Source organism: Pleurodeles waltl, chromosome 2_1, assembly GCF_031143425.1.
Source record: "Pleurodeles waltl isolate 20211129_DDA chromosome 2_1, aPleWal1.hap1.20221129, whole genome shotgun sequence".
Lineage (NCBI taxonomy): Eukaryota > Metazoa > Chordata > Amphibia > Caudata > Salamandridae > Pleurodeles > Pleurodeles waltl.
Genome location: NC_090438.1, coordinates 103,235,948 through 103,258,686, shown reverse-complemented (window position 1 = coordinate 103,258,686; position 22,739 = coordinate 103,235,948). Strand labels below are relative to the sequence as shown.

The window sequence follows — 22,739 nt, the reverse complement described above, 5'->3', positions numbered from 1 at the left end:
TCTGCATTTCATGCAGTTGAACAATTATCACGTATTACATTTTTTCGTTTCTTTTACCGTAATTCTTTGAGAATGTGTATTCCTTTACTCTTCAAAAGCAGTCATTTGGAATTATGTAAAACATGTTTAGCAACTGTGACTTTAACTCCTTTGCTGTGTCACTAAGTCACGGACAGTGAGCATGTTCAGGATCCTACGTACCACGCCGCGTGTATCTGCTGTGTCACTAAGTCAATGAGCATGTTCAGGATCCTATGTACCACACCGCGTGTGTCTGCTGTGTCACTAAGTCACTGACAATGAGCATGTTCAGGATCTCACGGACAGTGAGCATGTTCAGGATCCTACGTACCACACCGTGTGTATCTGCTGTGTCACTAAGTCACTGACAGTGAGCATGTTCAGGATCCTATGTACTACACCGCGTGTGTCTGCTGTGTCACTAAGTCATTGACAATGAGCATGTTCAGGATCTCACGGACAGTGAGCATCTTCAGGATCCTACGTACCACGCCGTGTGTGTCTGCTGTGTCACTAAGTCACTGACAGTGAGGATGTTCAGGATCTCACGGACAGTGAGCATGTTGAGGATCCTACGTACCACGGTGTGTGTGTCTGCTGTGTCACTAAGTCACTGACAGTGAGCATGTTCAGGATCCTATGTACCACACAGCGTGTGTCTGCTGTGTCACTAAGTCAATGACAGTGAGCATGTTCTTGGTCCTACGTGACTACGCCGTGTGTGTGTGTCTGAGTGAGTGGCAGTGGACAAACACATGCCTCTGTGTGTGACGTTGACTACATCACTATGCCTTTCACTCCATTGGTATGAAACTGACTCAGTGATGGTGCGCATGTTCCAGTTCATACATGAACTCCTGAGAGTGCGTCTGAGCAAGTGGCGATGTGTGGACACAGGTCCTCGTTTGAAACTGTCACTACAAGACTGCCTTGGACACTATTAGTAACGATGAGCGTTCTCAGTCCCTAAATGTGTGCATGAATGAGTGGCAGTGTGTGAACAGAAGTGCCTGAGTGTGGCTCTGACTATGTAACTGTGCCCTTAACTCCATCAGGGTGTCACAGAGCCAGTGATGGTCAGTATGTTGTGGTCTCTTAGAGTGTGTCTGTGGTAATTTGAGATTATTCGCCCCTGTGTGTGGCTCTAATTTTTGCCTTTCACTTCATTGGTTTGTCACAGCCAGTGATGGTGAGCATGCGCCAGTCCCTCGGTGTGCATCTGAGTGAGTGGTGGTGGGCACAAACATGTCCCAGTGTGTCACCATGCTTTAACTCCATTGCTTTGTCAATGACAGCGTGCATGTTCAGGTCCCACAGTGTGCACCTTAGTAAGTGGCAATGCACGAACATCTCTCTCCCTGTGTAACTCTGATTATGCCTTTGACTCCTTTGCTGTGTCACTAAATCAGTGACCGTGAGCAATTTCAGATCCCCTGATTGTGTGCCCGAATGTAAATCACCAGTCATGCTTGAATAAAGACCTCACATAATGGAGGTCGTCTCTGTACAAAAGATGGTGGTTTTTCCACCCTATCACATTTGAGGAAAAATTCAAATGTTATTGACAGAAGTTTAAATGACAGAGATATACAAAAAGTGGTAGCCCTTTCAAGCCCACCTGGCAACTATTTGAAACGCTAATACCGCTTAAACTACTGGACGGATTTACACCAAATCCACAAAAGCACACTTTGCAACTCAAGTACTGCAGTCACAGGAAGTTTGGTGTAAATCCGTTCACCGTTCAGGGCTGTGGGCGTGAGCAAACGTTTCTATAGTAGCTAAAAGGAGAAACACAACTGCTGCCCTCCCCCATGTAACTTTTTTTCAACTGTATGGATCAGCTTGAAAATTGCAATGTCGGACCTTTGCTGCCAGAGCTAGTGATTTGCGTTACTGTGTGCAAATCCATCTGTGGGGTTCAAAAGTGATTAGGAAATGAAAAAAATATCTTTTGAATGGAAAGTGTGTACTAACCTTATCTTATTTTAGAAGGAGGTTGCAGGCCTAATTCGCCTCTTTAAAAGTTATACCCATTTGCAGACTGAGATATTTGACGATTAGAAGCATAAGTAAACCTTAGGTCCTGCTAGTGGACCATCATCCTGGCATTTTCAGGATGGCTGCCTACGCGAGCAGTAGAGATCTAAAGGGCTATCACGGTCTTGCTGTCCAGATTGAAAATGACACTTAAAATGTATGAATGTGCCTCTTCGAAGGACAGGGGTTAATGTATCATGAGGCCCTAGTTGTCTTGTGCCCGAGGTCTGCCCCTTGTTGCCTAGGGTCTGAGGTTTGTATGCCAGAGATTGTAATCAGCCTGCATTTTATAAATCAGTACTGGCGTGCAGCATGAATGTTAAACACATGCATTTTCAATGTTAAAAAAACCCTGGTCCTAAAGATGTTTCCATATTCTTTTGTTTTATTCAGCATCTGATGACCTGGAGAACAATGTGAAGTGTTTAACCGCTGCAGACCCAGAAGTTACCTTTCCAGCCTTGTCAATTGCACAGAAGGAAACTGCAGCGTGCCACCGAGTCCTGAATCCACTTACCTCGAAGGAATCCTGCTTACTGAGCCCTCCGTCTCCTTTGAGACTCTCAGACATCCCTGAGCATGCATCGAGTGACTCCTCGGCGAACGCCATTTCCCTTACGTCCTGCGTGACCAAGGGCTTGAGCTCATGGTCCCTGCCAACTGACTGCGAGAAAGCCCCATTCACCATCATGGAGCCTGGTGCTATATCCTCCCTAACTGGAGACTGCCTGATGCAGCAGAGCAGGACCTGTCTGGGATGCTTCATTGAGGCCAAAGATGGCATTGATGCAGAGCCTGGGTTAAGCTTGAAGGTTGGCGATGTGAACAGGGACTACGATGCATGCTCAGTGTCTGATATCGGAATACACTGCATGAGCACGGGTGAAACCATGCGATATGGGGATCAACTGCTTTCGGACCAGCTCCTAAGCTTCCCCATCCACAAATCAAGAGCTGCTGATAAAAGGGATGCAGAGAAATCCGACAGTGATTCAGAGGACCCAACGCCGAAAAATTACTATGAAGGATTGCTACTGGATAAGTGCAATGGCGATGACGGCTTGTTGGCAAACCCAAACCAGGAATGGGGCTATTTTGAATCTTTCATTAGCGAAAGCAAAATTGAGCTGCTTGACCTCTGTTCCAAGAATGAACTCTCTGTCAATCTCTTTTCTGAGGAAGATGTGGACAATTACATGTTCGACGATGATGACTCAACGCTAGGCAGTGACGTTTGCTCCTTAAAAATTAGGTACGAATCATTCCAGGACAGCGTCAGGGAGAAGACCACAGCATTGCAAGAAGAGGCCCAATTTAATTTTTTCCCCAACGTGTTCTCCAGCTGTACAAAAAAGGAGAACAAGAGTGCAATAAAGAGGACCAGTGACCCTGCCCAGTTCAAAACTGAGGAGGTGGTGGGGGGGTTGTGGGATGGGGTGGAAGAGGAAGATAAATCTGCCTTAAGTAAAAACTGTAACAGCACAGATGTTGTCCAGTACATAAGTGCAAAGAGAAACCACTTTCTGGACTCTGTGAATTCGACAGAAGACTCTGGCGAGTTCAGTGATGACAGCACATGCACAGAATCTTCCTATGATGCGCTGAGGGAGATTAAAGACTGTACCAGCTACCTGTCCAAGGAACATCCTAGCTCATTTATTCAACAGAACTATGGGCTCAGGGCGAAGCGGAAAGTAAGGTACAATGAAGATTACTTGTATGATGTGGATTCCATAGAGAGTGAAAAGCTCCCTGAGAAGAAAGAGGGTGTTCCTGATGGACTGCCGAAGAAGGAAGACGACGATGACTGGTGTCCAAAGAAAAGACGGAAAGCTTCCCGGAAGGAGCCACCAGTTGTCATTAAATACATTATTGTAAATCGATTCAAAGGGGAAAAGCATATGTTGGTGAAGTTAGGCAAAATTGATGCAGATGAGCCAAGTGTTACCCTCAGCAAAGATTTGCTTGACAAATATGACAAACTGGCTCCTTTAAAGGGTTATTGGCAAGATAGACGACAAAGCAGGCTTGAGTTTCTGAAAGCGTCCATGTGCGAGGGGCAGAATATGTATATGAACGGCTCTGATGGCACACTCATTCCCAGGAAAAGAAAATCCAAGCTTGCAAACAGACATAGGCTTCAAAGAATTCAAGCCGTCGAGCAGGCAGTGAGCCCACATGGTCCTTCTGGCTATGAACAGAAGCATGGCTGCAGCAGCAAAGATGTTGCAGGCCTCGGAGGCATTCATACATTGACGACAGCCGCATCCAGCTGTGAGAATGGATTATATCTTAGCCACGTACCAGGTCCTGCCTCCATGAAATGTAGATCATTAATGAGAGAATGCATGGGCGTTGGGAAGAAAGTGCTACGGAGGATCAAATTCCGAAGCGAGGCCAGACTGAAATGTAGGAAGATGAAAGCTGAGGAAGACAAGGAAAAAGCTGACCTGGATGCAGTGGTGATATCTCCTCTTTTGGAAAGTGATGAGCCTGTACCTGCCATAAAAGAAGAGTTTGATTGTGCCCCAGAAAACACCAGTCCATCTGAATGTCACAAGGGTAATGATGCTGCAAATCCAGTAGCTTTACCAGCTGCTGCCTGCCCTCTTGACAAACCTGTGGCATCTGCAGACATCTCAACCAATGTTGCTGTTATTCCTGGAGGTTATCTGCAGACATTACTCGATGCTTCGGATTCGAGTCAAACAGCTGCCACATACTTTAATCACCATCCTCCTGGGCATCAGTCAGCTGGTGTGGTCCAGCCAGAAAATGATTTCCACTCACTCCAACTTGCTCAGAGTTGTGTGCTCTCACCTCCTTCTGAATCTGAATTACAGCAGTCCCCACACCACTTAGAAATGGAGGCAGGCTTTGGTAACATATGGCATTCTAAACCTGTAAGTAACCAACCTGAGTTTATCCCCAACCTGAGGGATCCCTCTCTTCTAATTAGCGAGTTTGGTGTCCCTGCAGAAAACCCCACTGCTGGCCACATTCATGCATCTGGCTTCAATGAAATGCTTGTAAGTAATAGCAAAAGGGTGTATCTTAAGAAATATGTGCAGGAAAACCACCTACAGCCTGAAGATGCTTATCAAACGACTTGTAACTTTAATAATGGAGATAGTCGCTTTAACTTTCAACGGGGCACTGTCACCACAGATAATGGCAGACTCATTAGTTTTGATTCAGTCGGCTCATTGTCCGTTAGTTCAAGCAACTATAGCTCTTTAAGCTTAAAGTCTTGTGAGAAAGATGGGGATGATGATATTAACGACGATTTCTTGGCCCACTGCAGTCCAAAACTAGTAATTCAACAAAGCATTGATGAAATAACCCCCTTAAAGGAGTCCAGCGACCTCTTAGACATTTCCAACTTCACACCTGATAAGTTCCGGCACTCGTCTCTCTCTGAAATGTCTCCACCAGACACCCCCAACCTTTCGCCTCAAATAACGGCCTCCGATATTAAACCAATGGGTAACTTAAAAAGCTTCCATGAAAGTTTCCAAGGAGCTCTGAATAATGAGAAAGTCAAATGGAACTGCACTGGCCTCCAACCACAAGAAACAAGTGATAATGGCTTTGAATTAGATAATCATCAGTTTCAGTTTCATATGTTCAATGATGAGGATCCCGTCAGTCTCCTTGAGAAAGATGCTGGCCTTGCCACATTTCATGAACAAGCCAGTCAGCTTGGCAAGGGAGCAAAACCGAAAAAGAAAAGCGCAGCCGGCAAAAACAATAACCAAAGCACCACCCAGAAAAACAGCAAGAAGAAAACACCCAAAGCCAACAAAGCTACTGATAAAACACCAAGCAAAAGTAGCAAACAATCTTCCAAATCCCCAAAGAAAGGAAAGAATGCAAATTTAGTCAATGGAGACCAATCCTTAATGATAGGCTCACCTGGTTCCCTTCATAACATGGTCTCCAAGAAGGCGGTGGGTGATGGCATTCAACATTGTGGACCAACCTCTTTGAAAATAGGAACGCATGACAGTGAATGGCACTTGGGCAAAGAGGGTAATACAGGCTGGTCGGAACCCAGGTTAGGGAATTCCAACATTCTCCTTGATGATGATCAAAGGGAGTTTGAGGAGCCCTCAAACATTCTGTCGAACATTGCCTCTGGCATGGCGGATGTCCAGAGGTTCATGATGGCCTCCATAGAGCCACTGTGGGGGCCCATAGGCCACAATAGTGTCCCAGATATATTCCGATCACCCGAGTCAAACAGCCTGAAACTGAAAACTCTTAAAATTTTGGCAGGTACGCATCAGGAGTCCAAGAAAAAGGTGAACAGCAACTCTCTGGGCTCAGCTAAGAACCATAAAGCAACCACCAAGGGCTCCCACAAAAACATGAAGTTAGCTGCCTATGACCCGAGCCGTCCCAATTGTTCTACTGTTTACAGCACTGACATTCATTCCACCTTTTTTGATAAAAACTTTTGCAATTTGAGCACTTTAGGCAATAATGCACCGACCCACAAAAAGTTGTACCGTCACAAATCAACTTCTAAAACAATGAGAGAAGAGAACTGCAAGGTGAAGCGACCTGAGCGGGATCCGGTGCACAAGAACTCAACAGTGACAGCGTCTTTTGAGAAACTGAGGTAATGCTGAACCACAGCGGCTCAAAAACAACCTCTTGGTTTCTTCTACCTGCCTAAGCCCGCTGGTCCTTGTTTTTCCTTTCTTAACAAAAAAAGGAGAGCTGCATGAGTGAAAGACTTTTTTTGTGTTTCAGTTTTTTACGCAAAATATTTGCAAAATGATATGCATGAGTATTTAAACCTGCAAGCTACCTAAAGAATGACCACTTTCTGGCTTGGCAAGGGTTACAAATTACTAACCAGGCTAACGGTTTTTGATGTTTGGCTTCTTCGGTTGTTATTGTTTATTTATTGCAAACAAAGTTATTCTGTGCTAATTTTTTTTAAAAAGTGTTATAAGGGAAAGACTCTTTTACGAACGCGTTTTTGTTATTTTTACTAAAAACGCTTCTGAAAACCTTGAAACATAGGCCGATAGGATGGGAAATTATAATGTTATACTTCATGTGGCTTCTGTAAGAGCTGCGCACCTCTTTCTGTGCTGTCTGTTTAAAATGTAAAGTACACCTTACAGAACCAGCTACATGAATGCAAGAATCACCGTGACCCTGCTTTGGTAAATTTACCAAACGCCATGTATTCAAAAGGGCATCAAATTCTTCGCCAGAAGATCGTACTACGTTCTTCTTGAAACAGAAACATTTTTTTGGGCCTATTTTTAAAGAGACTTGTTTTTTAAAGAAAAAAAAGACATTAACGTGATTTATTTTGTCTGTTTCTTTTTTTAAATATTAATATAATGCCTTGTGGTCTGTCGAAATGTTAAGTGCTAAAAGTGCAAAAGTTTGCATTGTGGGAATCTTTTGTTTGAGAAGAAGCTTAATCTGGTATTCTCTGTGAAAAACTGTATAGTCATACTGTTGTACAGTACTATTATGCACTATTATCCAGATGAAAATGTGCCAAACTATGATCAAGTAATTGTACATATTTTTACTATATCAGCATTGGGGTCGTGTTTTCTGAAAGTATGCCTTTTTTTTTGGGTTTCCTACCAACATTCCACTCTTTTAGTGATCACATTTACTTTTCCCCACCTCCCTTTGAAAGCACCTGTAGCTAACAAGAAGATTTTTGTGCTCGATTACACAATGTACCAAAACGGCGGACAGGATAACTTAACATGTGCCAAATGTACTTACCTCATTTCATGGATTCACCCTGTGGTTTGCAGCTAGGGAAGGCTTCCCATGAACAATGAAAGTCCTCTTCAGGTGGAAAGGACCAAGAAGCAGTGCTCTTTCCCTTGTGTTCATGATGCAGGATGCTGGCGAGGGTTCTATCCATGGGTACCGCAGGAGTTGATGTGTGCGCGTTCCAGACATCTCTCCTTGGGAGGTGGCGCGAAACACCGGCTTCTGGTCGTGCTTCTAAAAGCAAAATGTGTAGCTGATGATCATTGCAAGTGTAAAGTTCTATTGAAGATACGCTGGATCTCGTTTTATATCTTTTATAATACTTAACCTGCCATCATGCAGCCACAGAAACAGAGGAGCCTGTTACTCTGTGCACCTAGGATCGCATTCATTTTAGAATTTGTTTATTGCCGCTTACTTTTCCTGGAGCCGTTTTCGTAACCTTTGATTCTAATTCTTTTCCTGTCTTTGTTTCAATGATGTTTTTGAAGTGTTTAACCAGTATTGCCAATAATAATGTTTTATTAATTTAAAGAATATATATGGATGCACATATACACATATCTATCCATGTGTGTATATATACTTTATATATATATATATATATATGTATGTAATAGCTATATCAATTTACGTGCCAAAACTGAATTCTTCGACTGAGTGCATTGTGCCCTAGGGAATGCTGTGCTATTCCTGACGCTGTGTGTCTGAGCCAGGTGTAGGTGACTGGGGTCTTCTTGGGTATAACAATCATATTGCTGCAGCATACTCAACCAAGGAACAATGCTTTAGGTCCTGTTGCTGCTGAGAGCCTGCACGCTTGGCCTTTGCGTGATTAACATACCATAGATACTAAACATATGCAAGTAGCTCGTCTGCTGGCGAGTTCCTAGGGGCATATTGGTGTTGCATGATCCTCCTGGTTTTTTTTTGTTTTTTTTTAAACTACCTTATGCCCACAACATTTTTCACCATCACATCCCTTGGGCCGGTCGAAATAGTGACACTTTTTAAACTCACTCAGCCTGTTGTGGGGAAAAACCAGTCCCCAGCTTGTCTTGGGCTTGTACATTGAAGGTTGAAGGCAGTGACTGGTGGAATTGCAGGGCCTATTTCCCACACAATTTATGAAATTCTGTAAAAAACCTTTCACTTTTTCTAGAAATGTGTTGTTCTTTTTTTACATTGCAAGATAAATATCAGCAAATTAGGTGAAAAATCTAAAAAATGTACTTTTTGCGGATTCTTTGAAAGCACTTACAAATGAACTTATTGCAGGGATGATTTCCCCGCAAAAAAAAAAGAGACGTAAGGTCTTAAAATCCTCCCTTTTAACACACAATGGTAATTCACTTGAGCCGGTCTTAACTGTTTCCAGATCCCAGTCTCGACTACGACCTGCTGTAAGCATGTCTTCCATGAAGTTTATTCAGGATCTTTGCATTAATTTGCCCTGGCACGATTGTGAAAATGGACATTGATTATGGAAACAAAAGTTAGATTAGAGCACATATTCATTCGTCCCACTCTGCATAAATATGAATGTGGAGACGGGTGAATATGTCTCTTAGCCACCGCCTTTTGAACAACATTCTTTGACTGGCGTTCCTGCCTCCACAGTGCTCTGTGTCCTGGGTTCTTACCAGAGTGCTCTGTTTTGGGTATCCCCCTTCGAATTTGGGGGCCTGCACCACATACCCATTTTGGTTGTGTGTGCTCAAGGCCTGCTAAATGAATGATTTACCAGAAAATCTATTTTACTGACATAACGTTTTATTCTTGCACAGTGAGGAAACTTATTGTTGTCACTATGCTGTTTTTATGAAGAAAGTGCAGTTCTAACACAAAGTACAGGGAAGAAGAAAATTTATGTATTTCAGAACTAAAATAAAAAAATAAAAAACTGTTGAAGATTTCCTTGATAACAAGTGGCTTGGTGGAGGGGAGCCTCAGCATCTCTATTGTACTGACGTGTCACATATCTGGTCCCCTTTATTCTTTTCATCACTCATATCGTTTTATTATGATGTTAAACCCTTTTCTGAAGTGCCATTTTAGTGTTCATTGTAGTGATAAGAGAGAAAGACACTATCACTGGAATCATTTGGGGAATCGGTTATTTCAGTGACAGTTAACTTAGTTAAAGAGCATACCGTTATCAGATTATAAGCCCTTCTGTTAGGTTGCACTCCTCTGGTGCTACTGTTACTGTAAAGCAGTGTTAGAAATTAAGAAATGTTTGAAGGAACCTTGAAAGGCTCTTTTTTTATTTTTAAAGTTATCGGGGCATGCAGCAGCATTAAGAAGCTTGCAGTATAATTGTACTGAAAACTGAGCACTGGGCCTCTCATTATTGTATAACTAATGCCCTCTGAGACAGTCATCCCACGCCCTCTCACTTTTCACAACCACGTCCACCCACACACTCCAATAACACCTCAGTCTCGCATAACTGCTCTTAGGCGCAGCAGAAAAGGAGTACATTTCTGCACTCAGGAGTGATGAGGGGTCTGCAAAAGACAGGAAGAGACCACAGGCCATAGAATATGAAGAGAAGACCTGCAGAAGGACAAAAGAGAATCTGTGTGTAGCTGTGCCGCGAGCAAACGTCCCTGCAGCCGTCTGTGGGCAGCTTGAGGTTGGTTACCAGCCGCCTTCTAATCTGTCCTATCCCTGTGTACAGCGAAATAATGAAGGAAGTCCCGCAGAGTATGGGGAGCGATACACAGCCACAGACACTCTGACCTGAGACTAACCCTGTTCCGCTCAACTCTAACAAACGGAAACTAGAAGGAGCCCGCCGGGCAACCTGCAGGGGCACAGCGGGAACCCAACTTGTAATTAAGGAGCTTCGGCTCCAGGACCAGCTGTTTGTGTAGAACCAGGAAAAATCAAAAGAAACTCCATTTTATAAATCTAGGAATCAAAAGAAAGAAGTAATGTCAGTTCAGTCCAGTCACTAAGAGCAAAGTATAATTCAGTATATTTTAGGGATGACAATCATATTTTTTGTAATTTGAATCCCAAAGGCCTGATTGAAAGTTTCCACAGCCGTAGAAAGACTGACGATTGTCATCTAGACCTTCTTTTCAAGTAAGCTGAATGCTTCTCTTGGCCAAGCTCCCAGTGCTTTGGTAGTTGAACACAGTGGAGTCGTTTAGGCAAATCAGTGCTTAAATACATTGGTTGGTTTCATGGTGTAGGCAATCCAGGTTCATGATGTGTATCCACCATTTACAGCTCTCCACTTTCTTACGAGTAACAATGTTGCAGTGCCCCCTTCATAGATTAAATACCCTTTGGTAAAAATGAGCAATATATTTGGTCTTTTAACTTCCTTGGCCACGGGCATTATTACCATCTTAATATTTACAGTGCGCATTATATCCCTCACAAATTGAGCACTATAATTATAGTCTCTTTCAGAAGGACGAGTAGCTATCAGTCCTTGACTTCAAGACCCAGTGACAAGAGTTATTGCATATTGTCATAAACTAGCCTTCATATTGTAGTTTGGTGAGAAATCATAAAGCAGTGTAAGGTTTGGAACAAAAAGCCTGCAAACTTGATGCGCATGACAATATTGGCTACATTTTAATATTGTGAAAGCAGCACTGGGTCTCTTCTATGTATTGTTCTAAGAGGGCATTTGCAATAAAAAAAAGCTGTTTACTAATTACCGATCAGTGTAGATTGCTCCTTGGATAGGTTGTATGACACGCTTGGACTTCTTTACACTTCTCCAGAAGAAAGGTGAACTGTACCTTTTGTTCCACACAGTTTCAAAGTAATACACATTTCATAGAAGAGCATTTTTAAGGTGTCTACAAATATATTTTTATTTCGAAGTATGAACATTTTATTGTAACCTATGCTTTCTTTGTAGCTGCCAGTTCCATATCTTGAAAACATTCATTTTAACCTCGAAGTTTGAAGAAGTTAGTGCAGAAGTCTGTCTGTTGGACAGACTCCTGTTTCTTCCTTCAATTTGGGAAGTAATGGACTGTTTTCTAAAGGGAAACAGGCTGGTACATCCACTCTGAACTTCAATACCGCCTTAATTGCACTGAATGTAGTGCCTGTTTGACCACAATAAGTACGCCCTATTTGGGAATACAAAAGTTTTGTGGTATGTGGTATTTAGGTACTGCTTTCCCTTTCGTTACCCAGGTTGCATTGCCTGAATGTTAGTGGCTGGTTGGCCATTTAGGTGGCGACCTAAGGACAACTTAAAGATAATTTCCTGATCACAGCTTGCAACTCTCGCCCTTTTATCGACATTTGCTGTAAGGCCTAATTGAGATGCGGTCCCAACGGAGACACAACAGTCCCTTGGAATAGAATCGCCAAGAGCCACCGTGTTCATTGTACTGCAGTGTTTTATAAAGGGTAATGACTTGGAAAGTTGCAGCATTTTCTACATTCCACAGTAATTAATCTAATGTAAAAAGTACTACTTCTTACTTCTAACATATCACACCATTTCCAATTCACAGGCCCATCAACAGCTCTGAGAACACAACACATTTGTCATCATAAGAATATTACTCATAGTCGTTTGCGCAGCAGCAGTTACAGTGTGTGTTGCTTGCTGCTGATAAGATCCACTTTCTTCCTCTGTGAATAAATAAGTGCAAAAATAAATATTGCTTTTTTCATACCATTTCATAACCTAAGGATTGCATATCATTAAGTGAATTTGTAAGTAATTTGAGGTAAGATTAAAAAAGGGGCATTTCATGAGGAAAATTGCAACCTATTAATACAAGTCAAAATCAAACAATATTTTCACAACTTTCGAAATGTAATTTCAAATCAGATGTATGTCTACTGTTGAAGAATATAACAGATATAAAATGATCAAAAATGTTCACTGAGCACGTGCTGCGTTCAGTTTGAATCATTTTGAGCTGCGCCAGTACAACAGTGATGTCATTGTTTCAGGGCGAAAACTATGCTCAGCAATAGAGCCTTGACTGTCTGTCCACATCAAACCGCAGATCACAAGGCTATTAGAATAAAAATGTTATGTTGTAACATACCATTTATATTAAATGAAGTTCCCCATGTGTATTGGAAATGTTCCCAACCATCCAGGTGGCTAGGACACAGAATACATGGCACATCATTCTCTGCATCACATTCTAACATCTTAAAGACCGCCAACTCTGCTGGCTCTCGGCTATGTAGTTCTAAAGAATAGGATCATTTTGTATCCTGGGCGAGACGCGATTGCTATTAGTCCATGACAAACTATCCACCAATTATTCTGGCACCAAGTTACAGTGTACATAAGCACTTTTGTGTCAGGTTAAAAGGTTAAATTATACACATCACCGACCCCAAATTATATTGTGTTGTCATTGCACAAATTCCCTTACCACTCAGAGATTTACTAGGAATTCATGTTGCCACCACTCTGAAGCAGCCATTCCTGGGTTTGTTTTCCTCCTTTATTCAGGCTATCTTGAGTCAGTCATTTACTACCCCTGCTTACACAGCTGTACTGATTGTCGGTAGCATTTTTATATATTCTGTACCAAGGAACCCCTAAACTGCTTATGTATTCATGAGGAGAGGTACAAGGTGCAATTGCAAGACCATGGGTGGTTTATGTACGTGTGACATTTTAGAGAACTGGTAAATTGTGAGTGCCCAGTGGGATTTATGACCAGAAATGTGCTACTCCAGATACCTTTTCAATCCGATAAACTTGGGTAATTACCATTAGAAGAGGGGTGGTGGTCTGAACCACATGTAAGGATGGCAAGAACACAACAGGGCCTTTCATATAACATTATATATTGCGGTACTACAGTATCCAGCTCCACCAAAGTCTCGGCTTTTGTGAATAGCTTTTAAAAGCTTGATGCAAATGAAACGACAATACATACCTTCTCCTATCAACATGTTCTGTTTTTTTTGCATGCATTTAATTTAGTGTGGAGTCCGGCATAATAAATGTTGTCATTTTCTTACATTTTGTATTACTTATCCACATTGACAAAATCATCTTTAGAGCTGTGGCAGGTGGCCTCTGCCAGATGTAGCTGTCAATGGCAAGTTCCCTGAATCAAAAAACAACTTTGCCAGTAACAAAATGCCCTAAATACGCATTCTTTCATCTTTCCAAATGGTCCTGTGTGTGTTTAAGTTTCATGCATGCATGGTTTTTACAGATTGTTCACGGTTTGTGGTCTTTTCCCCCAGATGGTTGAGTTCCTACAACTTGTTAATGTCTTAACTTAGCATGGAGATTTCCTTTAATTTTATTATTATTATTATGTTTTTAATTAACTCTTTTTTTTTTTTTAAAGGATGCTTGAAATTGAAAGATGTGATTTTTTTCATGCTTAGAAATGTTCTTTAATACTTGAACAATCATACAGGGCCATTTAAAAACTGACAAAACTCTCAGTTAATAGAATATGGAGCAATCTTGTAGTGTTACCATTTCTTCTCACCTGCCTCAGACAAATGGCCCTACAAAGTCCTTAGATTGTTCTTTAGACTTGTGCAATTCATTATCATTCTATTGAACTTCACAGTTGTCTTGCTTACGTAATTCCACTGGCATCTTTATATTGCTTAAAAAAACAAACCATAAAGTGCTACCTCCGCACATAAAGTGCCAACCGCCTGTTTATTGGAATCATATCCTTTATTTTAAATACTGACCGCAGAGTGCAGATGGTTTAATCAGTTTGAGTTTTAACACCTGTGCCATTAAAGAACTTCCGGGACAGTTAATGACGATGTTTGTTTATCATCCTTCTTGTGTACTGTTAAGCTTGGCTCCTTAAATGTCAAACAAACCCTCTGGCGTTTGTTTTTAATAAGATCATATATAATAAATAATCTCCAGCATTTTAACTAGTTCCAACAAAAGTATTATTTTTCAGGCATTTTAATTCATTCGTTAACCCTATTGTTGTTAGGCTTTATAGCAACACCATTCAATTCTAGGGGTTCTGATCAACAGCAGAGAACGCACTGATTTCTACCAAGATTTTGCAATCTACAAAGATGAGGTGTAGTTGTGTTTGGCAAATTCTCTAATGTCCATTATTTTTTTTACTCAAAGAATGATGTATATATGCTTGTCAAATGTCTGTTGATATTGATGATGCACTGCTCTACTTGGTTTATGGAAGTTTGGAAGTGAGCCAAAGATGGCATTGAACTGTCAGTTTGATAAAGAATTTAACTGAATTGCATATGTTTGTACCTGGTGATCACTGCCAGCCTCACTCTTCCGTAATTCCATAGCTTGGATTCTCTTCGGGCCATGGAACATAGTGAGAAGTATCACAACAGCAGCCCTTTCTGCGTTGTTTCCTACTGGAAAAAATACTGATGGAATGTGTGTCCCCATCTTTTGGAAAAGTTCGTTCACAAGAGATAATGCCAATCTTTGACTGATATGTGCTCTACAAAAAAGAGAATATAAGGAATAACAGTGTAGAGGGCAAATTATATTAATCTTTCTGAGTATTCTTTGATGCCTTTCCTTGCTGGTCCATTTTTTTACATTTTCATTTACATCTACACCTTAATCTCTTTAAGCTTGGAATGCGTGCTAAGATTTCCAGACTATATCAGGCATAAATAGCACTTGACAAACATACACTTTTATTACAGTGTTAAATTGTAAGAGTTAAATTATCACAAGAGGAGGTACATGAGCAGTGTCATTTGGTCTGCAAATTACACAGCATCCTATACAGATCTTTCAGTATAACGTTTGGGATTTTGGTTTCCTGCCTTCTTCATTGTTGATCTCCTGCAAATGTCACAAACGATCTCCAGTTCAAATCGTTCTTAATGGTCTATTGTCATTTCTTATCTGTGGAAAATATTAGTCTGTAGGTATGGTTTTGTATCACTGCCACTTTTACCATAAACAGAAAGGTTCTGAGGACACATAAATTAGGAACTTAGATTTTATACTGGTAAAATAACCCTTGAGAAGCGCACCTGTGGTAAGTTGGGTGACGCTGTTTCCACACTGTGAGGTTGACTCTGGGTATGTGGGAGTGTGCTATTATCAATAAAACCATTGGTTGGTCGTTAAGATTTTGTCATCAACATGAAAGGCCCATTCAGTGACAATAATGAAAGAGATCTAGGTTTTATATGCAGTAGGGCATTTTGCTGTCAGTACTTTACCAGTTAGAAAATATGAACTACTAATAACAATATGAACTATAAATAACAAGTATGCTTTTGATTGAAAATTATAAAGTTGCAAAAAGCTAAAAAGCCTATAAGAAGTCCTTTTTAATTGTACACTAAAAAATATTGGTGTGCCTTTGCTTATTTACATTAGCAATGTGAGCAACATCCAACCTCTCCACCAACAATATAGAAAGAAAACTGAAAAGTAATTGACGATTTAGGGTGAACATCTGGGGAGCCTCGCATTAGTTACACATGCTGCAGCATCTACGTCACTTTATTAGCAAATTATTGGTCTTCCCTCTTGCCAGCCTTTATAGAGTATCCCTGCTCATCCTAGTGGACACTGCTCAATCATAACAAAGTGGAACATTGAAAACTTAACAGTTTACAGTATCATACATAGCAATTGAGAAAACCCCCGGCCAATGCTTATTGGTTACTAATGTTCCTTTACATCCTTTGTAACTGGTGTTTTCTTCTCAGTAATAACTCTGGAGAATAAGAGCTCTTCGCCATCCTCTTTCCCTTGCTTCCTTTTACTCCCATTTTTAACATACTGACCATCTCCCATCACTCCATTTGTCTACCAGACCAATCGCTCCGGCTTCATTTTCAATTCTGCCTATTAGGGCGGATATGGTTAGTCTGCCAGGGAACCCACAGAGCTGTAAAGCATTCTGTTGCGACTCGTTTAGTTCACCCGGAGCATTTGCCATACTTATTTTTTATAAATATGTACACATTTAGCGCTGCAGGCAGCTGTTCTTCTTTGACAACTGCCCCCAGGTGCCTGTTGCAACTTACATTCATGTGGAAGGTTTGTGAATAATAACAAAGAAGCCACACACCAGGAAGGAAGTCTGTCATTTTTATAGCGTACCATAATCTTCTCACTGTGCAGTTTTCAATTTCTTTCCCTTACATAATCTACCAGTGCTTCTTTCAAAAGGAACGTGCAAAATATCAATGAAGTAGGACCTGCTGCTGCCTCAGCTGAAGCAGGTTTCTTTGTTAAGCACATTCCACTTGTGTAAAGAAAGACATGGCAGCTGCATAGTGCCATTATCTAGTTGACCTGTCCCAGACTGCTCATGACCCAAAAATTAGGACACCAGCATGTGCAAAAAAAGAAACAAAAGTACAATTTTTGTGTGCAGAATAAAGGCTCTGTCTGATTCTCAGGTAAACAAGCAACACAAATGAAAATGGAGTAACAGCCATCTTTAAAAAACATGGATGAAAGAATAGGGATGTTTCTCCTGCATATATCACAGGGTAATGTAGTAGGGGTTTTTAGACATGGTACGGGGCCCTTGGTGCACAAGAGTGCATGACATAAAAATGTCTGTCATGAGAGAGATTATAAAATGTATGTTTCAGAAGCACAAAGGTGGAAAGTAATAAAAGATTTGCGCTGAACTCTATTTGCTTTCAGTGGTAGGTGAGTTGTGGGATGGAAAATATTAAATTTAACAGTATGACCCATTTACTGTTTAAAATCGACCACTGCCTACATATATCTGAATGTATTTCTCCTTGACTCCACAGAACATTTTCCAGCACTTTGTGTGTTGCTAGTGTTTTGTGCTGCTACACAACCTTTTTCTCTCCAGCAGTCCTCCCCATGTGTTAAGAAACACTGACTGGCCCTTTTTTATGAATGTAACATGATTTTACATTTGACATTATTACACAGCTAAAGTTTTATCATTATTGAAAAGTATTCACTTTTCCCCCCTTTAGAATGAGCTTTATAAATATGATGTAGAGTCTATTGAAGAATAAATCACGAGGACTACTCTAAGACACCTACAAAATCTTGTATATTTTTGAGTGTGCCAATTTGTAAAATATTTTGTAAGTGTATATTTTTCTTAGAAAAGTGCTGTGAAGTGTTCGTATGTGTGAGTTTTCCTTTTTTCAACACATAAGTGTGTTAATTAAAGGATATATACTTAAAGGTCTCTGGTTTTAAAAACCAAAATACAAATGAAAAAGTACCATTTTGTTGGAAATTTTGTAATAAAAGACAATATTGTGAAAGAGTGTAGTGATATTGTGAAAAGGAAAAATTGACAACTTTGTGAGCTCCTTGCTGTTTTATAGATTCTCTTGTAAATTATTCTTGTAAGATTTTGGGTTTTGTTGTTCTTGTTGCAAAGGTTTTAAATATATGTGATTGATCCTGTATGGTGAAAATGTCATATTGTTACCTTGCTGAGTTTTGTTATATTGTTTATGGATTAAATAAATTAAAAAACTAACAAAAATAATACCTTGCTCTTGCCTCATGATTAGAGGACAGTGGAATCTTATACACATGTTAATAAAAGTCTAAAGCTTAAATTATTGCACAGCTCACATTTCATGTTAAATTGCTTTTGAAAATGGATTCTGTCGTGTGATTTTCCATAATTCCATAGCTACTGCCTTTCAAAAGCAAGTCCTATAAATATTTATGAAAATTTGTTTTGAAATAAGAGTTTACAGTTCATGCCTTTCCCATACGTTATAGTGCATGGGGAAGAAGCATATCCGAGTCCTGTCCTCTTCTTAGTACTTAATGTTTCCTATAGTTCTGGCATTGAGGGCCTTTACTGAGGTCTGGTACCAATGCAGTGAGTATCACATATGCCTAGGAATACCCTGAGTGAAATGTTCTAAATGCGTAGGCAAGTACTGATATGTCTTGCTCTTCATATTCCGGATTTAGTAAGTTTTGACCAGAACAAAAGAGGTTAAAATTTGATTCCTTAGCTCATATGTAGCCACTTGATCGTACACTGCATTTGAGATTTCCTTTACTGTATGTTCATTCAGTTGTGTGCAGATGTTTGTTTAGTGAGCTGTCACACTCCTTGAAAACCTATTTTGGAGAATCTCTTGTTGATTTGCATTTCTCAGGTTTGGTGAGCCTTCCTCATGCATCTGTTTTGTTTTTGTTGGGTGTTGTGGTGCGCGTTTAACTTCACTTATTGGCCTTTCTATTCAAGGTGGCTTGTGAACCTAAGACTGGGTTTTCTTATGGCCCGTGGGTCATTTCTTCATGGTCTTTTGATCCTTGATATCTTTGGAGTCCTGATACAAGACTGTGCACAAATTGCCTATTAGGGAAGTAATTTTGGCACCATACCTCACTAACGTACGCTGAATTCTTCCTGAAGTGTAGTTACACTCATTACTCAATGCTTTGTCTAAGGGTCATCACCAAACTAGCAAAAGATCGGCTCTGTATTTTTTTGCCTCAATTACTTCTGCCGAAGCCTGTTTTGGGGTATCCTGCCTTGAGATGTTTGTAAGACCTATCTCAAGGGGTTTCAAACAAGGATCTAATTGCGGTCTTAGATATTTGGGATCCTATAGTACCTTTCCAGCCATACTGTAACTGACATATCTTGATGTACAGTTTGAGGCCTCCAGGATGTTTATCGTCTTTCTCTCTCGTTCATCTCAGACTGAACACAGCAATGAAAGTCAAGAACAAAAGTTATGTTCAATGCTGACGTGGCATCACAAAAACGCAGGTCAGTTGTAATCCAGCTGCTTCGTTCATTTGGGCAATCTGAAAAAAGATTCTGCCTTTTCTATCTTTTAAATGTGAAGGTTATCGTAGTCAGGGTGCTTTAACGTCTCAGATAGACTATACTAACCTCCTTTGAGCAGGCCACACACTACTTTACTGCTTGCAAATTGGTTAAAATACAGATGGATGTACGGTGCTGGATGTACTAGTGCTGGGTTTGAGGAACAGGTTAACACAGCTGCAAGAGACTTTAAGATTAAAACTGGTTCTCTTGTTTATAAAAGTGAGCATGACATTACCCTAGTTTACTTGTATACAAAACTTGTTTGCTGTTGTCCTGCTCAAATATTTACCAAGGCTCTTTCCTCTCTGTCCTGCACTCAGTTGCATCCAGCTAGTGCTCATAGTTGTCTCGTGACTATATGTTCTTTTTAATCTTCCTCTTGTTGAGAAGAGATGTTTGGCATCCTCGTCTACAGCAAATTGGAATGCTCTAACTTTGGAAATGTGAGCTACTACAAATTTGACAGTGTTCTGATGCCACGTTAAGGTATGCCTATCCCATTAAGCACAGAGAAGTAAGTAGCACAAAGAGACCATCTCAGAAGTATCGTGTGCTAGCTAGATGCTATTGGTTATTCAGTCTTGCATGCAAGGCATTTCTCAGTATGGCTACAGAAATCTGTACCGTATTTTGCATCAAAGGGCTTGTTTTAACTTCTATCGATCATGTGCAGTACTCATCTAAGATACTTCTTTGCCTTTTGTATGAGATTTCTGGACTAAGATGTTTTTGTAGGTTTTCATTGTGTATGACGGCTCTTAGTGCCATGGGCTGCCTAGTTCACTGTTACCATGAGTTGATCGTTAGAAGGCTTCAAATGCTTGCTTTTTTGCATCAACCTCCGTGAGCATTCCTTGGCCTGTTTGTGACTGACTACTTTCAAGGTGCCTTCAGAGATTTTCACTGGAATTGCTTCCATAAAGAAAGCACAAGCCGCATGTGGCTCTCAAAGTTTCCACTTCTGGGCTTCTTAGGTTTACATAGGTGTCACTAACCCTTATGTTGATTTCACTTTTTTTGTGCTGGGTTTATTTCTGGTTGTAACCCTATTTTACCATTAGAAGCTCTCGAATTTTTGCCTTACATCCTTCCCACGACCTACCAGATTCCCCCCTCCTATACTATGTATATAGAGTTCAAGTGTAAGTAAATAGATGCTTGACCATAAGGTGCTTGGTCAAAATGACCAAGTTAAGGTTAGTTTTTCAATAATTGTCTTAGTTTTCAATATTTATCTCTGCCATACTCTCTTGAACCCTGAACCACAATTCCTCAAGGACCTGGCATAAAGCCATTATGTGAAGTTAGTGCACATGGACAATGAGTCATGACAACGCAAATTGAAGCATGTTCACATCTGCTCTAAGAAACTCACACCAAATGATCCAGACAACCAAACACACCTCTCTGGTGGACCACATCAATATCAGCACCAACAGAAGCAAAGACACCTTTGCCATTGTGAAAGATTTCACCTCACCAGCGGCTGCTTCCAACTTGATCATTCCCTCACAGGACCTCTCAATCTCTCTCAATTCTTCAGTAACAAAATCACCACCATTTACAGGAACTTAAACCCGCTACTGGACCCGACAGACCTCGTCAAATGCCTCCCAATCTTATCCAAAGAACCAATTCTAACCACATAACCTGTCTTCACCCCAGTAGAAACTGCTGCCACCATGAGTCCATTCACTCAGGGGACCCATCAGACCCCTCTCCCCACCTCTCACTGCAACCCATCAGCACCATGCTTACGCCCATTCTGAATGCTTCCATCTCTCCAGTGACTTTCCCAGATATTTGGAAACTCACAACTATCCTCCATTTGCTGAAGAATCCCTCTGCTGACACTGAACCCTCACCAACTATAGACCTATCTCCGTGGTACCATTCCATACCAAGGTTTTAGAGAAAATCAGCAGATACCTCACAGAATACCTCAGTGATCACCAGCTCCTCAGCACCATTCAGTCTGGTTTCAGACCCAACCATAGCACAGCAACTGACCTTTTCTGATGGATACATCTACCTATGAATTCCTCACCTTTTGAATTCTCCCAATGCGCCAACATTCAACGGAAATCTTTTCTTTCTAGTTCTCCACGTCAACTTCATAATGGAACAGCTCCACACGCGACTCCGTCTGACGTCATCGGAGCCATAAGAAGTCCTCATAAGCATGCTGACATCAGTTCCCTTTTCTCCACACCTTCAACACTATTTTTCCACCTCTCCAAGTGTTACACTGTATTGAGGGAGCTTCTTAGTCGAATATTCTTTGTGCAACAATGTCTGCACCAAAGAAGTTGCATTTTAAGCCTTGTAGGGAGTGTGGAGGTCATATGTCAGTCACTGATCCACACCAAAATTGCCTTTGGTGCCTGAGTTCCGATCACAACGTCGGGGGATGCTCTTCTTGCCAAAGTAAGAACCCGAAGGCACTGAAGGAAAGAGAGGCAAAGCTGTTCATGGCAAAGGCCAAAAAGGAGAAACGAAGCTGATGAAGATCCAGACATCGAGAGGAGTCGTCTTTCCATAGATCTTTCAAATCACATAAGAAGCAGCGTCGCCAGAGCTGTCATTGTCACTCTTCTCGGGATGCTAGCCCAAGGTCCTTGTCACCGGCTTCCAACTCTCGACGTCGTTCAACCTTGGAAGTCAGCCCCACCCTTTCTCCTCCACAACCAAAGTCGCCAGAGGCGCCACCAGTGCCGTCCTTGGTTGAAATATTGGCGTCACCTTCAAGTCCTGTGACACAGTTCTCTCCTGTTACTCCACAGGAGATGGAGGAGTGAGACGCAGGTCAGGTCCAGCCTCAACAAGGATATCCAGCCTTCCTGACTCATGTGGCAGATCCTTCTGCCTTTTTAAATACTATGTTCAGCATCTTCAACAGGGCAATGACCCCTGCTGGTGCACCTGCGGTCCCCACAGGTCAATTAGCCTTCAATCTAGGCTTCCCGGCGCCGTATAAACAGGCTTCTTTTATGCCCTTTTTGGCCACGGCTCAGTCACCATCATGGATGCTGATGCTGACATCGGATAATGTTCGTCCGGCGTTGAGTCATTCAGTGCCTACTAGGAAAGGTCATAACGCCAGCTCTGGTTTCACTGGTGCTGCAGCATCCATCCTCGGCGTTAGTTCAT

At 41.3% G+C, this 22,739-nt stretch overlaps 1 protein-coding gene across 6 annotated transcripts in view; it reads left to right on the top strand.

Annotated features, from left to right (window-relative positions):
* The window catches only part of NEXMIF (neurite extension and migration factor), an 801,617-nt gene extending 783,360 nt beyond the window's left edge, over positions 1-18,257 (top strand). For all 6 annotated transcript variants that reach the window (XM_069210975.1, XM_069210943.1, XM_069210949.1 and 3 more), the window contains one exon: positions 2,455-18,257. In XM_069210975.1, coding sequence (XP_069067076.1) covers positions 2,455-6,689 — 4,235 coding nt within the window. In that variant the 3' untranslated portion in view covers positions 6,690-18,257. The remainder of the gene's footprint in view (positions 1-2,454) is intronic.
* The last annotated feature ends 4,482 nt before the right edge of the window (positions 18,258-22,739 follow it).